Source organism: Pholis gunnellus (assembly GCF_910591455.1).
Source record: "Pholis gunnellus genome assembly, chromosome: 9".
In the NCBI taxonomy this organism is placed as follows: domain Eukaryota; kingdom Metazoa; phylum Chordata; class Actinopteri; order Perciformes; family Pholidae; genus Pholis; species Pholis gunnellus.
The window spans coordinates 13,604,680-13,628,302 of NC_136535.1; the positions used below are offsets into that span (position 1 = coordinate 13,604,680).

Genomic DNA, 23,623 nt, shown 5'->3' on the forward strand with positions numbered 1-23,623 from the left:
GGGCACCACTCAAGTGCAGATGTGGATGTTATACCTGATTAAGTCTCTGCTAACAACCCCCTATCCTCCTGTCTGACAACCTCTCAGTCTCCAGCAACATCTTGCAAGACAGTATTACAGGGTTACGGCGAGTGTTGCTGTCACTCTGAAACCTCCCTCTGCCCCCCTCAACACATGACTTTTCAATCTAGATCAGAGCATTAACACCACACGCCTCTCGCTGACCGCTGGCTCAGGGGTCAAGAGCACAGAGGGCTGTTAAACGGATTTATTTTACTAGCTTTGACCTCTTTTATGTGCATACATGTGCACGTGTGTCCTTAGCCTTGGCTTTGACCGTCCACATTGTATTAACCTCACTTTAAGAGAGATATTATTATTCCACAAGATAAAGCTGTAATATCAGCTCGGACATTACGAGGGAGATTTAAGAGAAAAAGAAATCGAGAGCTATAAAGGGTAGAAACTGAGAAATAAGATGGTAGAAGAAAACCAAAGGGAAGACAGAGAGCTGGGGGAACTTACAGAACACAACACTTTCAAATTTTGGTTGAGGGTGGAGGAGCTTTGGCAAACAGCACTCCGAGGGTGGGTGCACACTTAGCCAAAAACTGATACTAGAAATAGAAACACTCACAGGCTGCAATTAAAACAAGCATCTCCAGAGCTGCAAGTTGAGGACTTTAAAGAGTCAGAGGAAAGATGCTCTTTAGAAACTGGAGGGTGGAGATGTCAGAGGAAGCAAACACTAAGTAGTTGGAAAAACAGACTGAGAAATGTTGTTAAATAAACTCCTATCATATGTCAAGAATAAAATGTTCTGCACGTTATTAAACTAGAAGTTTAAGTGCATTTCTCATTGGCATGGTGGTAGTTCAACAACAAAGCAAAACCCAGAATACATATAACTTGTCCTATTATAATTTTTGACTTGGTTTGAGTGATAACCTATTCACAAAAGATTTGTATTCCTAGAGGTCTAGAATAAAACTGCAAAGTGAAAATGGAGGAATAGACAAACAAAAGCAAATTAGTTGCTTGGTTTACACTAATTTGTGGACTAATTTTCGAGTAACTCTGCAGTCAGAAGTGCTGACGGAAAACACAAATCTTAAGTCCCTCTGCTGGCTTTCAGGTGGTCTTGCATTGATTTTTGCTTCCTCTAAGTAGTGTAAACAGCACTGCAAGGTATTAATCCAGGCTGCTTGTCTCAAATGGTTTTAATGTACAGACCAGGGAGGCACATTCATTGCACTGGGATAAATCTTTAATGATCACTGCTCAGGTTTGGTTTCCTCCAACGGTCCATCAACTAGATTACGGTATGCTAATTATAGAATCCAAAACTGGCCGTAGGTGTGATTGTAAGTGTGAATTGTTCAGCTAGTTTGTAAAATCACACTCTGTCAGAGTGAAGATAAAGATAAAACCAATATAAACACAAGCATTTAAAACAATGATGATATCTAGCCTGCAACTAAAGAGAAGAGCAATGACTGAAAGAGATCAAACTTCCAAACGTCGTATTTAATTTCAGATCAACCTCGCTCTCTTTGAGGAACAGTTGAGTGTTAAAGGCCACTGATGCTTCTGCAGGACTTTTGGCCTTTAATTCTGAAATCTGTCAAGTACAGTCTCATCGATCAAAATAACATGAAGCAGCGCTGCACAACGCCGATAAACAAGACTAGAAAACAAAACAAATAATGCAATTATTTAATGGGCAATGTGAATTCAATCATGCTTCTAAATATAAAATGCATTTGTGTCTTCCCTTCCTGCATTAGAGGAATTTTCTCATGAAGGAACACAGGTTCAATACCCATTATGACCTGATGGCTATTACCTAATCTATCATCATTATTATTGAACCTATTCCTGTACACAGATGCTGAGCACAGCCCCCACAATCACACAAATAGCGAGTAAAAAGAAGCAATTACACACACACACACAAAACATATATTGCAATTCCGTGGTGGAAATTTGCTATGCTTCACTTAGGGGAGTGAGTAAACCGGGATATGTGATAGTATGTAATGCAGGGGCGAAGGCAATATTACATAGAAGCAGCTGAATTTGTGCGTGTGTGTTAATACGGGCTCTGTGGGCTGGAGTTAACCCCTGGAGATCAACAGGAAATGTCTCAGTCAGCGAACACAAAAGCTCAGAGCTCCCCCAGCAGAGGGGGGAGGAAGAGAGGGGCGAGGTCGTGGTCGTGTCGATAGATGGCCAGGTGGGTGGTGGCTGGGGAGATGTGATGCGATTATGAAACTGATAAGCCGTGACAGAAACAGAAGGTTTATCACCGCACAATGTTACGCTGAGTTGTGAAAGACTCGCTCTCGGTATCGCACACCCAAAGTCTCAGCGCCTATTTTCAGAGGAAGAGTGAGGAGAGGAGCACTTAGATGAGAAACTACGGTGAGAAAAATACTTGTGAACAGACGAAGAGACTCGTACCAACAGGAAGGAGATGGAGTTTGATTTAATATGAGGAACAGAAACAGAACAGGCTCCTCTCACCACAGGGGAGAGTAAAAAAGAATACCAGCAAAGACTGAAAAAGCTATAAAACAAAGAGAATATTCATAAAAATGGATGAGCAACATTTTCTATGCAACAATGAGTCAGTGTAGATCTTAAAGCACATTAGATTTCACATTAAAATGTAATTGTGAAATTAGCTTTGATGACACACTTCAGACGAAGCTGAAGCACGGAAACTATCGGATGGACTTCCATGGAGTTTGGTACAGATATGCGGGGTGCCCAGATGATGAATCCTGATCTCCTGACTTTTCCTCTAGTTTGAATTGCTTAAAAACTCATCATGCTCAGTAGCGGATGTTGTCAGGAAAAGTAATAAGAAACATTGACAGTGAACTTATTGCAATCTTGCATTCAATATGAACATTTCAATGTTAAGTGTTTTTAAAATGTTTCTCACAATTTAGAAAGCCCAGTTCCCAGTGTTTAATGAAAAAACGCAATCTGAGCAGCATTATGTTTCCGAACAAAACGTGTTGGTTGATGGAAATTAGTTATATACAAATTTGATTTATAATAACAAGAGTTCCATGATATTAAACGCTGCTCAGGAGATAGAGGTGCGTCCTTGATGAAGGTATTCAGACCATCCTAGTCCCCGTCAGCGGCCACAATGCAACAAGCAGACAGTGAAGAACGCACTGACCCAACTCTGTAATGAACGACCCTGACATTTACATCAGCTGCATACTGATGTGCATTTATCAAGCACACACACACTGAACATTGATTTCCGTCACAAAGGAGACAACTTGTGGAAGAATCCGTATCTTAAATGCAGCAGCTCGCCTCGTTGCTGCTCCGCTCTGTGTGTCATCGGCACAACGTGGCTAGTTAAAAGGCTCATCTGATGCCCGCTGCTGCAAGCAGATCGATGCTATTTCAGGTAGGTGGGAAGATGGGAATCAGGGAGAGGAAAAGGGATTAGGGGGTGTTACTAGTGGGAGTAACAGCCCCCTCGTGAGAGCGTGGCTCCAGATCAATGCCCTGACATAAATGAGAGAGGAGGAGGTGTGAGAGGCCAGAGATGCGGGAGTAGAGAGAGAGGAGCAAAGACGGATTGTGGCACGGACTGAACAAATGTAAAGAGGAGAGTGGTTGAAATAGGCAACGGGAAGGGACAGAAAGAGAGAGAGATGGTGTTAACAGCAGGCTAAGAGCTAAAGACAGGACTAAAGAGAAATGGAGAGGGAGCAGAAAAGTGGACAATGGAGTCATTTTCCTTTTTGTTCAGTGGAATCTACCGCTGCAGCAGTTGTAATGGTGATAACAGTAATTATTACCTTTCTGCTTTCCATTAAGAGCTTCTCTTACGCGTCACTGACTTATTAAAGTGTTATCATTAAAGAGCGGTAGAATTTAAGTGTATGCAAAAGGGTCAGTGTGCGCTTGGACAATGCAACCTTCTTTGGTTGAGTAGTAGTACACAATAAATAAATAAATTCTGTACGAAATTAACTCATTTGGTGTATTGATGATGATGGTGGTGGAGAGCGCCGTCCAACATGTTGCTCTAAAATCTCTCATTAGGTTGTCAACTGGGTTGAGTTCCGACTTTGACTGGGTAACACATAGTCAGACTTCAGATAGACGTCTAAATTAAATCGGTTGCACAAAGCTGTCTCAGTAGAACTAATTTGCTATGAATTCTGGGTAAATTAAGACTTTTTTTAAAACTACAAAACATGGCTGATCAAGCAGCCGTGGCACTGCAGCAGAACATGTTCGCCTGCTGGGAGATTTCAACAGTTACAAGGACATTTTACTGCTGTATATTTTAACAGGTTACTGCAGCCTCACAAAAATCTTCCCCTTCTCATTACGCACTCCACAACATTGGTCAGAGTTAGCCTGGCTAACTTCTATCAGTCTTTGTGAACCTCTGTGTGTCTAACCTGCACGAGAATAATCTAAGAGTAAAATCAAGACGGACCCAATACTGCAGACCAGTCTAAAATATTTCTGGTGAATGTGAAGGTCACAATGAGTCAACAAGAGGAACCAAAAAAAGACAAAAAGCCTTACTCTCATCTGGGTTAGGTGAAGCGAGGATGGCGCTGTGATTCCTTTTCACCTCCTCAACTTTCTCTGCCAGAGACTCGATGAAACCCCGGATCTCCTCCACCTGTCGAGAGAGAGAGAGAGAGAGAGAGAGAGAGAGAGAGAGAGAGAGAGAGAGAGAGAGAGAGAGAGAGAGAGAGAGAGAGAGAGAGAGAGAGAGAGAGAGAGAGAGAGAGAGAGAGAGAGAGAGAGAGAGACCAAAAGGCACTTTAGATCTCCTCAGTGCTGAGGCAGGAAGTACCTGTGATTAGCCTGAGTGATGTTGATAGAAACCAAACTAAAGATGTCATTATCGTATTACAAGCAGAATGAAAGCAGAGGGAAGCAAGTTCAAGTGAAAGTAAACACGGATATGTAATGTTTTTCATTTTTATCTGGGCTCAATCATCATTTCTCTGTGACTTTTGAAACACTGGAGCAGTCTTTTATGTATACGCGTGTGATGTGTGGACTAACACTTAACTAAAATCTAGCAAATTACCATACACATACATCAAAATACAGCTGCTATTAATAATGAATACAAATAAAGCCTTCATTTAAATTAACAAATGCTTTGGAAGTCATTTTAGTCAACAACACCTGGCAGGAGAGATGGATCACTATGTGCTGTGAAAATGACTCAGTTCTCAAAAGACGCCGCTCACCTGAGTCTTTACAACCTGTGATGTAGCTCAGGATGTGAAGGCGTGAATATGTGAATCAGGGCTTAGATGAGGCTGCACAAAGCACCAAAAGATGATGCAGACATGCCAAAAAGTATGTGGATAACCAAACATCACACCCATATTTGATTGTTCAACATCTCATTTAAAAACCATGAGCTTTAATCCGCTGCTATAACAGCTTCTACACTTACTAGAAGGCTTTCCATAAGATTTTGGGAGCCTGGCTGAAGAGATTTTGTCCCACTCAGTCACAAAAACATTAGTGAGGTTGACCGCTGATGCAGAGAGATCAGATCTGGCTCACAGTTCATCCTAGAGGGGTTGGATGGGGCTGAGGTCAGGTCATGTTTTTTCCCACCAAAATCACAGAACCATGTCTTTATGGTCCTCACTTTGTGCACAGGAACATTTTCATGTAGAAACAGGAAAGAGTCTTCTTCAAACTGATGGCAATAGGAAGTACACTATTGTCCTAAATATCATTAGCTGTGTTTCCATTCAATTGCCAAGCAAATTTTTAGCAAACTTTTGAAATATTGCAAAAAAGAAATGCAAATTAGGCGCATTTCCATCAACTGGTTTGGAGTAAATAAACTCAGCTGCATAGTTTAGTCAGAAGTTGGCAGTATAGGCTATGCTTCATGCTTCATGTCTGTAACCCTCCAGTAAACAGAGCAGAAGAAGAAGTAGGGTTTGTAAACCGGAAAGAAAACAATCTATGAGAGTAAAATGGAGAGAGGCCTTCAAGAGTATAGTTTCAATTGGGCAAGTTTTAATTGTTCTTTCATATCAGCTAGTATTGGCCAAGTTTCATGTTGTCTGGAGACGTAGACAAACATTCACACGTTATGGGAATATCCGAGAATACGACCACAGCAGAAACAGCAGATCAGTAATGTGAGTTAAATGTTTGCTACGTCAGAATTCATTCGTCAAAGGCTTTTCCATAATCTATTTTATTATTATTATTTATTTATACTCTTTTTCGACGCAGACAAAAAACAGACAAAAAAACACAGCAAGGAAGTTGTGTCAAATTTTGCCATTTCCATATAACTTTTCTAATGTAAATGAAAAATGTGCAAACAAGTACATGAATGGAAACTTGGTCATTGTGTGCTTTAGCATTAAGAGGTACCTTAATTGGAACTAAGGAGCCTATAGCGCAGAAGTATGCAAAAGTCATCATTTTACAAAAAAAACATTTGGAATCATCAGCCGCCATTAGAAGACATCTAACAACAGAAAACACACATCTGGATCTCCATCAAAATCTTTCCTAACAGTTACTTGACTTGGTCCCTCCCAATAAACAGATCAAATGCATATTCTGCAGAAAAATGACACATGATCTGACCAACTAATGAGGTCAAAAAATCATCTGCACCGAGATAACGGTTTGACATTCCTCCCTGCTGCCTCGTCATCAGCTGTGCAGCCACTGGCAGGTAGCAGCTGGACGAGCAGCAGGTCACATCTGTCAGTGACTTCATCAGTGTCTACTTTAATCTCAGTCTGTCATCTAGCCTCGATCACCTTCTCTGCCGCCACACCTGCTACACTTCAGGCCAGACTGTTCTCCCTTCATTCCCCTCTACGATATGTCCGAATTTATTTGACTGTCACTCCTCACAGCTCTGCGCTCCCTCCGTATCTCCATCCATATTCTTGAGCTCTCAGCCTGGGTCATTAATCCCCCATTATCTCTTTAATTAGCTGCTGATTGGATACGTTTTTAAAAATAACAACATAATTGGCTCCGGTAGACCACTGGGGAGAGACCAGAAGGCACATCGTGGTGAGCACAGAGTTAAATGTAAGAGAAACAGGTGGGGAGAGATGGGAATTAAAAAGCAAGATTGAGACAGGAACAGGGAGCAGGAAGTGACAGAGACGGTAAGTGAGCAGAAGATGAAACCACTTTAAGCTGTCTTGATTTAGAGACCATGAGTTAGTGAGTCACAGTCAATCCCTCAGGTCTTATAAGACATCAGGCACATTTTATTGGTGAGGGAGAAAAAAAACATTTCAGACATGCAGAAACAAATAAAGAAGCACACGAACACTCGCCTATTTTATAACTATTCTTTAAGAACTTGATACAAGTAATTTGCTGGAATCTTACAAATGCTCAGAAAGAATAATGTCTCTAATAATGTCACTACTTTGCCATCTATTAGAGTGCTTAAGGCCCCAGCGGGTCTGTCTTGCTGTTGCTCACTTCAATCTTGCATCATCTGGTGAAGGATTGTGGAGGCATGAATTGAGCCTTGTTACATGATGTAAAGAGAGTACTGACAGACGTCATGGGGATTTTTTATGCATCTCAAAGTAATGACAAATGCATAAATATGAGGCTGAAAATCTTTTAATGGCTTTCATTAACGCTTACAAGCATTTTATTTTTGTCTCACAGCTTGAATGTTGTCTTTCTTTTCAGGACTTTGTAACTGTAACATCTCTATAGAGCTTTTTGGCAACGAGTGCAATTGCTTGTCAAGCTATGCAATGATATTAACCACCAAAGATCGCAAGTGCAACCTACTACAGATCTGTGCGCTATTAGTGAGCGGGTATATATATATATATATATATATATATATATATATATATATATATATATATATATATATATATATGGAATTTGGTGGAGAAACCTCACGTGCAACGTTACACCAGCAAGAAATTACGAGCATAACTCGTCACTAGGTGCTTCCAACTACGTTATCTGTGGTCATGTACAGAACGTCAAATACCATTACATAGACTCAGAGTTTTGAGTTTATTGAGTTTTAAAATAGGCGCTACATCGCGAGTCCAGCAGCAGTCGACACATGTGGTTGCTCGTAGTGAGGGCAGCTGTTGAAAACACCAACGGCCTCTGAAACTGTCGTAATCTTGTCTGACACCTGCAGAACTCGAGTCCGCTGTTGGAATATCGATTGTGACAACCGAACATGCAACAACCAGATATTTTGATGCTTTTAACTGTTTTAATTCAATGTTTAAAGCTTGCTAACTCGTCTGGATGGCTGAGGCTGAACGGCACTTCCGTTGCCACATGCGCGTGCACATTGTTGTGGACGTCGGCTGTAAAATAATCTATAAAAATTACCATTATTTATTAAAATCATCAATGGGTAAAGGACAAATTTGTAATATTCTTTACAATAAAAGTTAAAGTATAAACAGTTTAGCTAAATATCCCAGTCAATTTCAGAGTAAAACCATGGTTTCAATCTTGTATTGTAGTTTTTAACAACAGAAGATATATTTTATATCTAACATTTAGTTGCTGACACAATTTATGTCCTTAATTTGTGACCGCATAACGATTGGAGCCTCAACTCATCACTAATGCAGACACATGCATGCACAGACTTCTGTAAAAGCTGTGAAGTCAACATACAACATATGGCACAGATTCGTTCTTACAGACTGAAGGCCACAGAGTGTGGCAGTAAACAGCCCGTGTCAGATGTCCTACCTGCTGTTGAACGACATGGCAGAAAAGTAAGAGACTTCATTATTGCTCCCATCTGTGGCGATACAACCACTCCAGAAAACTATAGTTTTTAAACTCAATCATGAAGATGGTTGTGTTTGTATCTGCTTGGCTGCTGAGGGGAACAAACTTCATTGGCCACATTCATTATGAAGAAATACATCAATCATGTGCAGCAGTAAAGCTCTTCCACAAGTCTTAATACGGCTGATCAATAAGAGTTTTTTGTTGTTGTTTTTTAATCCTTGTGTAAAGCATACAAATATGCCCACAATGCACAATACATGTAATACAAACCAGATCATGGAAGCAGCACATTCTATAGTTTCAAATGGTACTATGAATGGCACTCTTTTTTTCATCCGTGTATACCAGAATATTTCAGGATTTTATTTTTAAAAAATGTGTTCTATGACACCGAGGCATAAGCTATAAAGCTCCTGATCTTGTTAAAAGGGTAAATGAATTATTGTTTTTAAAAATGATAAAATGCAGCATTATCCTATGATTACAATATAGGCAATTACATCCACTTAAACACACACACACACACACACACACACACACACGCTTGCACAAACAAATTATGAAATCAATATCCACTCTGAGGGTCATGTTTATGGTGTGAGTAAAGGACAGAAGGCAGCAGTGGTCTCTCCACTATTGAAAGCTTTAACTAATGTTGTAATTAATGCACCCAGTCAGGGCGAGAGCCTGATTACTCCTTCTCCTAATCTGCTCCCTTCGCTATTTGCATCTCCCTCTGGCACATACCTGTTCCTCCTCTCTTGTTTTGCTGTCTAACTTCTCCACATCACCCTCATTTCCAAATCTCTCTCTCTCTCTCTCTCTCTCACCATCCCACCGGCTTCTGGCTCAGCCTCAAACTGTTCTCTGTGGATCCCGCTGTCTCCACATTTCACTCAAACTCCTCTTTCTTCACTTTCTCACTTGAAATTCCATTCAGAAAAAGATATGTAACTTTCAGTATCTAGGATGGATACAGACAGTCTGTCAGAGGCAACGCACAGCGGCAGAACAGAGATGAGAGGAGACTGCAGACTGCAGTGTTCCCTCAGAGCTAAAACATCACATAATTACAGTGTTTTAGGAGACATTTTGTTGTTGAACCACGTGATGATTGTCAGACCTGAAACTCAGGAGAGTTAGTCAGACGTGCAGACATAAAAACGTACTTCTTATTATACTGTACATTAAAAAAAGGAAATGAAAAGTAGTGTTTTTTATATCTGGACTAGTCTGTTACTAAAATATGTTGCAGGGGAAGCTGGCAGACATTTATTCCTATACACTTAAAGAGATTGAGTATTTTAACATGAAGTCAGGCACGTACAACTTGTCAAGGATGTAATTTGTCATCTCTACTATTCTGATATTAATAGACAAAACATGAAGTTGCAGTCAAGGCCTGGAGAATGTCCTCTATTTGTAGACGATGTTGTCCATTTATTAGACTTTGACTTCTGATCTCAAGATGAAGACCTTTAAAGCAAAAGTTATACTTTCCGCTAGTATGCGAGCGTCCATGTAACGTAAATGTTGTCATCAGAGGGTGTACGCATAGGCTCTGTGTGGACGTCTGCAGACCGTCATTTTGTTGTGACCGGACAGACAAGTCCAGACAGGTTCTACTACCACACATGTGCGATCTATTGCGCATTTGTGGATCAATGTACTCCAAGGGGACAGTATGAAAAAAACAACAACGCTTCCGTGGTGCCCCAGTTTTCCGGGTACGCATCCGTTAGTATATCTATATCACTGAAACTTAAGTCTGACAACATGCTTCTCTCTCTATGTGATGGATTGACCCTCGGGTGCAGTGTGTAGGATTTGGTGGCATCTAGTGGTGGGGCAGTGGATTGCAACCAACTAAAACTTCTCATGTGAGCCAAGCATGTAGGAGAACTACAGTGACCAAGGCAAACATGTCAATGAACCTATCTAAAGCCAGTGTTTGGTTTATGCGTTCTGGGCTACTGTAGAAACATGGCGGTGCAACATAGTGATCTCCTCGAGGAGGAGCCCTTATTTAAACGGCTCATTCTAAGGCAACAAAGACAACGATTCTTATTTTCAGGTCATCATACTCTAAAGAAAACATTAATATTATACTTCATTTATGCCAATAGATCTGCCTAAATACTACACACTGGACCTTTAAATGCATTCCTCGGGGCTTAGCAATCGGATTTTATGTTGCATTCCGTCTGATTGATTCTGTTAACATTGAAAGGAGCCTGTTCAGGTAGTTTGGGCACCTATAGTATGCTCTCTGGTCATCTCCTTTTGGAGGCTTTCAAGGCATGACCAAGTGGGAGGAGACGAGTAAGATCAAGCACACATTGAAGGGATCAATCTCCCAGCCACACTGGAGTGCAACTTATTTGGATAAGGACATTCGGGCTGGTCTGTTTGTCTTGCTTCCCCCACAACTATGATAAGTAATGGATAGGACACCATAGAAAATGTTTCTATCAAGGTGGATCATAGGATAATCAAGTGTTAACTATTTATCACAATAACAGGGCACATTTTGGTTTAGCGGTGTGTTTCTGCTGCCGTGATGGTGCAAAATGAATCTGCATAAGTGTGATCCAGACATGCCTCTATAGGCTCACAAACACCGAGCAGAGTGTGAGGCACAGACACTTCAATTTACAAGAATTCGTAACTGAATGGAGAAATCTAAATGCTAATGCAGAAGGAGGCGGTGGCAGGGGAGGTGGAGGAAGTTGGACCTCTGAGAAGCAGGCGGCAGTTATAGCTGCGGGGAAACAGCAATGAGTGTGTCAATCATATATATGCCTGTTGGTTGGTTACAGTATGTGATGGCTGCTTCTCCTTGTTGATGCCGTTTGTTTGTATTTCCCACGTGTTCTGTGTGACCGTTGTCCTTGATATATTAAATATCTACATAGGTTTTCTTATTGATGCACCTGCAGCTCAGTCACATGTGATTCTCTCGGTGATGCGTTTGTTGTCTCACGTTGCTTTGAAAACTCATATCAAAGTGCTGATTATCAGACCTCTTTCATAAATCACAAATGCGGCATTCAACCTCACTGGACCTACCTTTGTAGCAGCATTTGCAATGGTGATATAAATACTTCAAAGACACAAACGTATAAAAACTAGAAGCCTGATAAAATATGAGAAATACAGCAGTGAGAGAGGAAGAAAGACAACATGACATATGATCATAATAAATAATAAATGTATACTGTATATATATGTATATACATATACGTCTATAGAAGAAGTCTCCCTCGGCTGTTATTTGAGCTGAATTATCCTGCTTTCTAAACCAGTATGTACCAGTATGTACCAGCCCATTAAAAATGGTTCCCCCCCTCTGAGAGCCATGGCGATGTTCAGTTTGTTCCCAGCACATGTCCACAGCGTGTACAGGGAAATACACTCATAGATGCAGGCTAGGTGCATACAGTATCTGTCATGCACAAGAGGAGGGACTGGAAATAAATAAGTGAACTGAACAATGTTGTTATTCAGAGCTGGACAAGAGGCGCATAGTTGGGTTTTTGAATCAATAATGGCCGTTTCAAATGAAATAAAATACACGATGATCTGTGCCACACCAGCAACAACATCAAAAGCAATCATTCATATAAATGCTCCACTGAGAAGAGATATATTACAGAGCTCTGATAAACCAACACGATTAGATGTAGTATCAGGAGACAAATGGTGCACAGAGAGAGAGAGAGAGAGAGAGAGAGAGAGAGAGAGAGAGAGAGAGAGAGAGAGAGAGAGAGAGAGAGAGAGAGAGAGAGAGAGAGAGAGAGAGAGAGAGAGAGGATGACTGTGAGAGAATCAAACCTGTTCAAAGAATTCATCCATGAAGCCTTTGTCAATCCCCACAGCAACTTCATCCTCCTCCTCTGTCGTCTCCTTCCCCTGGACAAACACACATACAATAAGAATTATTTCAAACAGCTGGAAGGTCAATTAATGGACATGACAACTTCAATGTAAAATGTAAGACGTATTTGTTCGACTGCAACACTGGTCACGACTGCACTGGACTGGACCATGTAATGCATAATTCAAGGTTAAATAGAACAGTATTAATACTCGCCTCACAAGGAGCACTTAATCACACTTGTAATCAGAACCACAGGTCGAGTGATTAGCAAGTAATTATTGAATTAGTACCCGGGGGCAGAGAAAACTTTACTTTTACACACTCCAGCCTGCACACTCTTACACCAGCATGTACAGATACATACTAGTGTTCCAGCTATCCCAAAGGTATATTTGGGATATACTCTTATTTGCAAATTATTAGATGAGAAAATCAATAACTTATCTTTCTGTATGAAGCTACAGCTAAGAGATCGTTATCTTAGCTTAGCTTAAAGACGGGAAATATGGGCAAATAGCTTGCCTGGCGATGTTCAAAGCATAATCCACCGACCAGCACCTGTAAAGCTCACTAAATTTACACTTTATATCTCATTTGTGTATTCTGAACAAAACCAAAGTGTATAACATGTTGTGGTTTTACTGAGAGTTATGTTCCAGGTGACAGTTTCTGCAAGAAAGTACTTATATCCCCAAATGTCTATTCATGAATGCACAATACAAACAAATATCTCTAAATAATATAAAGGATATCTCAGTATCAAAGAAAAAGCACAAGAGTGCTTTCACTATTAAAATGGCTAGTCTTTGAATACAAGGAGTAACAGTTAGTTTGCAGTGTTTTCTGCTGTGGCAAAATGGTGCATTTACATCAGCAAGGTCTGAAATTGTTCAGCAAATAACGCACTTATTGTAATTTGTAAAAGGTTAGAAACACAAATATGCAGCTTTTCAATTTTTTAACTCAAACTAAAATGGATTTACACAGTCAAAAAGATAGTTTCCCACCTAGGAAACGTAAACCACAACACTTCAACTGGTTCATCTGAAAAAGTTATAGTTTCTCAAACTTTCTAGCCAATCATTCATTCTGAAATATGTGCTCATTTCTAATCACATGTCATTACACGACATTAGCAGGGATCTCATGTGGTGTCATCTCATTCAGCTTCTGTCAAACTAATTCACTTCTCCATTAGCGGTCTATGAGATCCATGTCAAGAATATATATGCAAATACAGAATCTCATACAATTCATATAATAATGAATAAAAAATAGGATTTTATTTATTTCTCCTTTTCAACAACAGGCACTCTACGATCTCCAACGATCCCCAAACCTTCCAATTCTAAATGTTCTTTAAAAGATTCTCACTAACCCAAAAGCAAACATCCCATAAGGCTTGTTTGTATAAAATGAGAGGAATTCCTTACAGTGTAATGTATAGAACAGTGTTGATATTTTGGAGTAGAAACCACCATCGAAAAGTAGCAGGTTGCATGATGTTGTGGGAATTTTTGCCATGCTCTACCTATTAATAAAAGGTGCCGCTGTAAAACTGTTGTAGAACAATCGTTAAAACATTAGGTCCAGTTAATATTTTAAAATCGCAGAGTTCTATCAAGATATTATGTCATACACAAGTGCAGGCAGTCGGCCGGGTTCGTCCGGACAAAGACACCAATGTGCATGAGAAATCTATATAAGTGATATAACAGCTGACTGATATCTACGGCTGTGCTGATAACAAAGGCCACTGTTAGTCTGTCTGCGTGGTTCTGCTGAGGCTCTGTGGAGAGTTTGAATATTCTTTTTGTTTTGTATTTTGTTGTTTGTGTTGTCAAATCTACAAAAACAGAATCCACAGAGACCTAGATAATCACAAAGCAGCACTACAACAAAATTAATTGATATGAATTGATATGAATGATACCATGTTTTTTATGATGACATTTCAAGTTATTAAAACAAGTAGTCGATTAGTCGACTAATAGGTCGTTTTGGTCTTAGTCGACTAAGATCTCTTCAGTCGATTAATAATTTGTTATGCTTTTTCATGCTGAATTACTTCTTTCCAAGAAATGTATGAATACATCTCTTGTAACACAATATTTAAAATTGTGCTTTTGTGTGATTCTTTGTAAAGAAACTCAGTTTTACAGCTCTGGCGATTAAATTAACTAATTGATTAGAATGTCTTTGGTCAAGGAGAGCTCTATTTATTTTCATCTACGCAACCAAAGTGCTGTTGGTTTCCAGTCTTTGAGAATCTGCTTTTAAAGCATTCCTATCATCAAAACGGTTTATGAGAGGGAAAGGATCTATTTTCTTTTAAACATCCAGAAATAACAAAGTCTCTGTGAGGAACTAAAGTTTTCTATATAAATTAGAGCAAATCAAAATATCTCACCAAAACAAATCTAACATACGACAATCCCAAATAAACTATGAAAGTGCTCCTTCCTCAATTGTGCATCACAAAGAAAGATAAAGTTTGTGTAAGACATCTTTAAACTGTATTTGCATACAGTATATCTGGTGTTTACTTAGCAATTATAGATGGGGGCTTATGCACCTTTTCTTGTCATCTCAAACACAAATCCATTCTGTGGATAGTTAACATGTGACGTGTCAACATAGAGGTGGAAACAGGGAAGAAGTGTAGGGACATGGGGAGAAAAACAGTAGGAGAGGAACCTGTTCTTGAGAAAAAAAGTCTGAGAGGACAGACTTCAGCGAGAGATAGCGAGGCAATTGGCACGAAACTACAAGTGAGAGGAATGCAGCGCCACCGTGATCACGCTAATATTATCTAAACCCACTCAAACTATATTTAATCCAACAAAAACTGATGCTCTCGTGGTTTTACTCCTAACTCAACATTTTGCAGATAAAATGATTCTGTCCAAAAAGAACTGCCTCTGGAGCTTCTCTCTATTGTGCTCAACTGTCATGACAACAGTCAGTATGGTGGGTGTCATATTCTTGGTGTGGTGCAAAACTCTTTACGTGGTATTAATAGAAAAAAGGTGTTGGTATGGCAATGAGGTGCATTTGGGGAGCTGCAGACTATCAGAAGCAGAGAGAAAAGAGGCGAGAGTAGCAGGAGGCAGAGGAGGACGACAAAGCAGGGAATCAGAATAAGATTCGAAAGCACGAGTAATGTGCTCCACCTCCGCAGAGAGATACTGATCTCCTGCAGCGAGGGAAGAGCTTTGGTCTGTTTCTTTTCTTTGAGTGGTCGGTAGGGGAGAGGACTGAGCCCGTGTACCCCAAAGCTCCACCTCCCACCCAGATCTGAAGCTCCTGCTGAGCCACATAGACGCTGGGAGAGGACTTCAATGCTGCCACTCTTGACTCAGCCTCCAGACTTTGACTTGGCCATCCACACGCAGCAGATGCTCTGATCCAGACTTGCAAACATGCATGCACACAACAGCTGACACACTGATAATATACAGTACAACAGACGGTTATCACACAGAGGGATCAGGGCCTATACAAGACGGTCCCCATTAGCCCATAATCCTTCAATTCACCCTGCCTCTGGGGCTCACACTCGTGTGAAACACCCCGGCAGGAGTAGTGGCCTGATTATGCTGTTTATTAGATTAGAGAGTTGTTCTAGGCACCGTGCCAGCAGGGAGTCGCTCCATACAGACAATAGGCAGTGCCTGGACATCCAGTGTAAACAGGAGGAGCAGGAAATATAGTTCACTGGTGAGGGAGCGAGAGATAGATACAAAAAGACATCTAGTGTGCAGGCTGCAAAATCACAGTTGTTAGCACAGAGAAAAGAGGGGGAGAAATGGGGCACCACAGCAATTATTGAAAGCTGTGAAAGAGTAATTGTATGTAAGACGACATAGAGACACAGAGTGTGTGTCGATGTGTAAGTAAGTATTCAGACCCTTTTTGCAGTTTTATCTCAGAGCAAGAGAGAGAAGAGCAGCGAGAGACAGTTCAAGTGGAGATGTAAACCTGTGTGGGCAGTACTTTATTGTCCTTTTGAGCAAAAAGCAGACCGGTTTCCTTCATCTTTGTATTACAGCCAATTCAAGCAGCTTCCTGCAGTCCCATTAGAAATGACTCATACAAATCTGTGTCAACTGCACAGAGGAATACTGAGAGCATAACCAGATTTATTATCATAATACCGCTAGGTAGCATTCATTATGGATGTGTGTTCACTCATATACACACACACATACTTGAACATTTGATCTTTTATTCATGTCTCCTACAGTAGAGACGAACAATGAAAACTGAATCGTAGACTTTTTTTGTGCTTCACTTGCAAAGCACACACACATTTATTGTTATATTGTATATAAGAATAAAGTGTCTTGTTCATGTTTCAAGTATAAAAATTACCAGATTCTGACTTGTAAAGAGGGCTTACGTCAACACCAAAGTCGGAAATACGACTCAGAAACTCAGATTTTGTTCGAAAGCTCATATATATATATATATATATATATTCGTGCCTGAAAAGTCAAACAAATGAGAGGCCTCACATCAACCACAGTATGTCATTTAAAAGATTTCCCCCCAATTTTCATTTATATCCAATGCATGCAATCGTCATACAACTTGAATTTTCAGATAATGTCAATCAAGTCAAGGGAACTTTCTCATCTCTGCCACCCGTGAAAGTAGCATTAGCATAACCGCGATTCCAACCGTAAAGGGACAGTTCAACAAAATTACAAAACACATTCTCATTTCTCATGTACCTCTATAGTATGTAGCCATGCAGGTAACTTTGGTTTCATACTTAGATACCACCAAAACTATTACAAAGTATGCAAGAACATTACTTAGTAATTTGGATGACCCAAGAATCAGGTTCACGTTAGTTTACGAAGTAAAGACTGGTCAGTTTCCTCACTTAAAAATGTCCATAAACACAATCCTCATCCTCACAAAAATAGATATTCAACAGCACACACACACGCACACACACACACCAATACAAATACAAAGCCTTCACCTGCTCCTATGCTCAAGCCCTAAGGACATTCACCAACAGACTGATCTATAGAGTCCATACAGTCTATATACATGCAGGACCAGCTGGCAGTGATGTCACACAGAACATTGTATTTTCACTTTAATTTTGCAATCTTGCAAAGGTGCAATGTGTAAGATCTGGTTACATGCTCCGATCAAATTGGGGGCAGCATTTCACCTCTACTACTGGGTCCAAAACAAACTAATTCTACAGTCATCAACTGCAAAATTCCAAAAAACACTGCTTTCTTATAATCATGCCTGGCGTCGGCCTATACTTTACCTTAGCAACTCGCAATCAGTCAGCGTAAACTCCAGCATTGGGGGTCTGATCCCGGGGGACTGCCCCAACTTTCTGTTGCTGCCGCAGATTAGACCCAGCGCTCCACCAGCCCTCTGACTCCTGGGGCCTGGGGTTTATGCTGGCTGAATGCAAGCTGCTAAAGCTAACCGCTAACTGAGACACCGCCTGCCCTCCTCCAGATCTTACACATTGCACCTGATGAAGTTGATGCTCGATCCAAAAGTCATCCAAAAGTGACTTTAATATGAGTAAAGGTCAGCAGTAAACCAAACAATGATCATGTGATTTGAAAGAAAACATGTACATTCATTCAACAAAATCTAAATAAAATCAAGCTGTAGGATTCAGTATATAAAAATCAAAAGGAGCATTGGTGGCACAAAGCTGATGCCGATACAGCAAAACCACCAATCAACTTACTGGTCTATAGCCGACTGATTGCCTGGCTGGTCGGCTGACCAGCTGATGGAAGAGGAGGACACATTGAGGGCTGTTGAGACAGGATAATTACACAACCAGGGAGCAGCGTGGATGACAACAGGAAGTGATAGATTGAGACAGCCAAATGTAAAACTCAGTCAGTTCCTTTCACATTACCCCTCGCTGATAACAGCACCGGGGGGCAATCTTTGAAGGAAATGAACAAGTCCCCATCTTGGTTTCAGGGCTTACACAGATGGTCAGTGTAGTCAGCTGGAAAGAAAATAACCAGCACTGTAGCTGACCAATGCGCTCCTGTGGATCACTTGCTAATATAAATACAGATCAATACTTTTTGTTTTAATCTACATATGTATGTGTTGCAGTACTTTCCAAACAAGCTCCGTTGTTGTCTGTACGCATTTATGCCCCCCGGAGTACTGGCATCAATTTCCTCCTGCCTTAACTGATTTTTGGGTGAATTTTCCAGCTATTAAAATAAATCTGGTGTCATGCTCATTGACGGCTATTTCCCCGTTGGAAAAACAGTCACCTCGATCAGATTTTTGTGGGTGGCATCAAGGCAGGACACCCCAGGCAAAAACATTGTTTTTCATGCACTGATCAATTTTGAGAGTTTGGGCTGTTTTGCATCCATAACGTCGTCTTTCAGATTAATGTAAAGATGCATTAAAAACACACATTTAGGTGTTTATTTCACTACTTTGTCCATTTGCAATTGTAGATTTCTTCTAAATTCACTAAAAGTTAACATGAGATAATGCTTGATTTGCAAGTTTAAACATTTTAGAAATTTCAGAAAAATACAAAAAAATAATTAACTTTGGAAGTTTGATGGTGATGTATATTAGTTCATTTGTTTTATCCTATTCACCTGTAGTGTCTTCAAAATGTTTGGAATATTACAAAACATATCTTTAGAAGCCTAAAATCAGCCTAAATGTTTTTTGTTATGGCTGTTAACAGTAGTTATGATTTATAAAAAGAGATATCCAAAATTCCCTCTGTAAAAACCTTTGACTCTAAATAGTAGGTCAACTAAATGAAATAAGAATTTGCCCTGGCTTTATGCAAATGTTCAGAACAATTTGTCTTCGTAGAAGTAATCAACTGGGGACATTTTATGGTGGTATCTTTTAGCTTCTATGACAAATTGAAATTACAACAGGGCGGCTACTTTAGTCACTACTAATTTACTGATTAGTTATGGCAAAAACAAACAAAACATAGTCCTGCACAGAAAATGGCGAACAAGCACACAATGTCAGACTGCAAAATTCAGTAATACAAAAATGGCAATAGTCTGGTTATCAGAGTTGCAGATTTGGGATTTAATCCCTCAAAGTATCCTTTTGTGAACGGTTACAGAGCTTTAATCGACACTTTTTATATGGGATTTTCTTTTTGTACAATAAACATACATCTAGTTTCTGCTTTGAATTCCAGTGAACAGCAGCCCTGGCCCAGGTTAACAGGGTGCAGCGAGGGGAGTTCAGCAGTTACACAGAGAAGAAGAATGGGGGTGGGAGAAGAGATGAAGTGCTGCCATCGCAGCAGCACAGAATCAGTGTTTGCATGTGCAACAATTTCCTTTTTCGTAACAATCCTCCTCAACGTCCTCCCCCTTTAATCATCTTCCTTTTTCTTTCTCATTCTCCCTGTCCGTCATTCTCTCGCCTCCTTCTCTCTCACCCTCCTTCCTCCAGACTTCAGCTTCACTTCAGAATCATTACATCAGCTGGCCCACACAACATGGACTCAGTTACCTTTGTCTCGCTCTCCCTTCTCACGCCTTCACTTAACTTCTTACACGTCTCATTATCCCTCCTCAAGACCACGTCAACAGTCATTTATCCAACCAAACTGATGTATTTTTGTTGTGTCTGTCTTATTACCTGGTCCTGAGAGAAACATCTTATTCTGCTGCACAATTTTAGTGGATATATGGTTGGAATGACAAACAAACTTCATCATGCAATCTTTTCTTCATCTTAATCCGTCATTTTATCCCTCTTTTTGCTTTTGCTCCCACTGTCCTCTGTCTTTCATCCCAGTCTGACCTCTGCCTCCCTCACATCTTTTTGAACTTTACCAGTGAAATCATCAAAGTGATACCATTCAAAAACAAATTTACAAACTGTCGCGCTATAAAAGGTTAATTAATGACTTATAATGCGATATCAGTGCGTCTTTCAACAAATCAATGATAGTCAATTTCAGGCCAGAATTTAAATGCCTGCCGCTGCCAGTTTTCATCTCTTTCTGCTGCAGAGTTTACAGATTATATGACTGACCTTTTAGACTAAATGGTGGGTGCTTACTTCTATTTTGGCTTGTTAGCTGGTAATTGGCCGATGGGTTTGGATATTAATTCATAAATTACATGCTGTTGAGGATGTTCATATACACAAACTATTCTGGCCCGGGCATGTGTGTAGTCGGTCAGTGTTCAGTTGCAGGAGTGGGTGAGAAAATGTCAAAGCTTCGGTTGAACATCAATGACAGATCACAGGCAGGGAAAAGAGATGTGCTGTCACCACTTAGGCTTTTCCCACCCCTATCCCTTCTCATATTATTGACTATACCCTGTGGGATATATTCAGAGTGCCTCGCTGACCATGAAGGATTATGACAGCACCAGTGTGGCATTAACGCAATTATATTGTAGATATCGGGGAAATGTAATAGAGAGTGAGAGGGATGTGAAGGATTGGCCGGATGTGTAGAAAAAAAAGACTCCTGGCAGCAAGAGGGAGAGATGAAAGAGCCGTAGGACAAAAAGTACAGAGGAAATCTAAGAAAAATATCAGAAAACAAAAAAGGTGGAAAGAGACAGAGACACACAACTAAAAAAAACTAGACATTATTTTCATTATTTTGTCTTTGAAAATTAACTCAATATATTAACTTTCTACGACAGACAAAGGTAAAGAATCCTCTCATTTCAGAAGGTGGAACTGGGGAATTGTTTATTTGAAAACTGCTTTAAAAAATAATCAATCATCGAAGTCGCTGTTGAATGATAGTCTGTCAATAGACTAATCGATTAATCAACAAAATGTTTTAGCTCTACTATTGACATTGAGAAGAGAACTGTCCGAGGAAAGATTGTTCCAGCAAACAGCTACAGAAACCCAGATTCTTATGCTTCAGGAAGTGAGGGGGAAATAGTGCGACTAGTTGTTAGCTACGGAGGAATGATGTTGGGGTCGATGGATGGGTCAATAGAATGTCGAACCGCGGTCAAAATTGAATGCTTTTAAGGACTCACTGATCGTTCATTGTCATCATGTAACACGGGGTTGCACAACTAAATACAGTGTTGTAGCCCCAAAACAAAAACAGGACATTACTGAAGTGCATTTTTTTGAATTTACATCAGGCAGAATATAAACCACACCAACAAAACAATTCTCCGGGCAGATAATATGGTCATAACATTACAATTTAAAAATCAGGGAACCACTGAGTTTGTGTTTAACGTGTTTTCAGCCAGAACAGGCAGGGGCGCAACTGATGGCAAGTAATGTATTTTGTTGATTGCTTTGGAAGACGTGTCAGTTAAAACTGCCTGTTCAGCCTCACATTGGCAAGATTAAGCATATTATTATTATTATGAAAGATTATCACCCAACACAGACGGACAGAGCTACTTAGAGCCAGATGATGCCAGTTACAGTTTATATCCTTAATCTCCAACAAGTATCCGTGATAAAAGCCGTTATCTGCACTGCTGAAGAACCACTCTGCTGCTATTGATTATAAGATGATGTAAAAGAGGAGGTCTGCACATTACAAATTCAATTTTAGCAGCGGTAACAGAGATGACCCAAAGCTAATTCTCCCACAGCAGATGGGGAATGTTTGATTACAGAATCATCTTTATTTATTATCAGGGTTTCGGTTAGCTGATGCCTCAGGAGCTGCTGTTCTTTGTGAGAAACACAAGAACAAGCAACTGGACAAAACGCATCAGCAGACACTGATTTCAAGGAGATCTCACAGGTAGAAGAAAGAAAATACGAGCCCGTATTTTATGCTTTACTGTATATCAACAGCGTGGTGCACAGCAATAACTATTAGCAGCAGACAGATATCGGATATCATTGAAATTGTCACCTAATTTGCAAAGAGAGACAAATCCCTGGTGAGATGCCAGATTGGTCACACTCATTTCATGGCTCGTTAATACAGTTATGCAGCCTCTTGATGAATGTGTGTATGCCTGTGCCTTTCTTACGGTTTAGCGAGAACATAGGGTAATGAAAGAAACAGGATAATGATTCTCTCCACCTCTGATCTTAAGGATAAAGTCCCATCTGTGGAGCACAGACAGAAAGCTTCTGGTTTCAGAGGCTTGAAGCTTTGAACGAGGACAAACAAAACCTCTGACCCGCTAGGATCAGTGTTCGATTCAACAGCAACCAACACAGGTTTTTCCAGCACTGCTGTGTCACCGACAAAGTGTCAACAGTCAAGATCAGATCAAGGAGAGAAGAAAAACAGGTGAGGACGTGGAATAAAGTGGAATAAAGTGGAATAAAGGGGAGATGGATGTGAGCAGAGAGAAAAGAGAAAGCATAATGAAAAGAAACAAGAGTCAAAGTCACACAGAGCTTTTGAGTCGGTGCTTCACATCCATCCTATTAGTTAATGTGTCACTCCAACACCAAACAGGCAGTGGCAGTGACTACCTCCATGACACACACACACACACACACACACACAAGGCCTATATCAAGCAGCATTGCTATGGAGGACAACGTTTATTGTGTCTGTCAAGCCAAAAACCTCATCAGTCTCATCATCTTGCAGATAAATAGTGTAGTTTAATGAACTATATGTCACGAGGTCAAAACGTTCTGCCTGAACCAACTCGAACACTGACCAACAAGGCTGCACAGAGGAGAGAGAAAGGGGAGAAAGGAAAGTAAAATGGGAAGACAGGAAGCCATCTGATAAATCTATCACTGACAGGAAAAGAGCAAAGAGCAATAACGGAGGAACTCGACTCCCCGAGAGGAAGAAATAAAAGAGAGCCTTATTATTAAAAAGAGATGGAGATGGGAAAAGAAGCAGATATGGTCAATCAAACGACAAGACGGAAGAGAAAAAAAGACGGAGCTGATAAAACGTCAGGAAAAAAAACGAGATAAAGAAATCCCATTTGATTG

At 40.3% G+C, this 23,623-nt stretch overlaps 1 protein-coding gene across 1 annotated transcript in view; it reads right to left on the reverse strand.

Annotated features, from left to right (window-relative positions):
* The window catches only part of LOC306701418 (syntaxin-1A-like), a gene marked incomplete at both ends in the record, with an annotated part of 46,493 nt that overhangs the window by 20,264 nt on the left and 2,606 nt on the right, over positions 1-23,623 (reverse strand). Inside the window, 2 exons of the mRNA XM_079166716.1 lie at positions 4,576-4,675; positions 12,646-12,723. Of these exons, the coding sequence (XP_079022842.1) occupies positions 4,576-4,675; positions 12,646-12,723 (178 nt within the window). The remainder of the gene's footprint in view (positions 1-4,575; positions 4,676-12,645; positions 12,724-23,623) is intronic.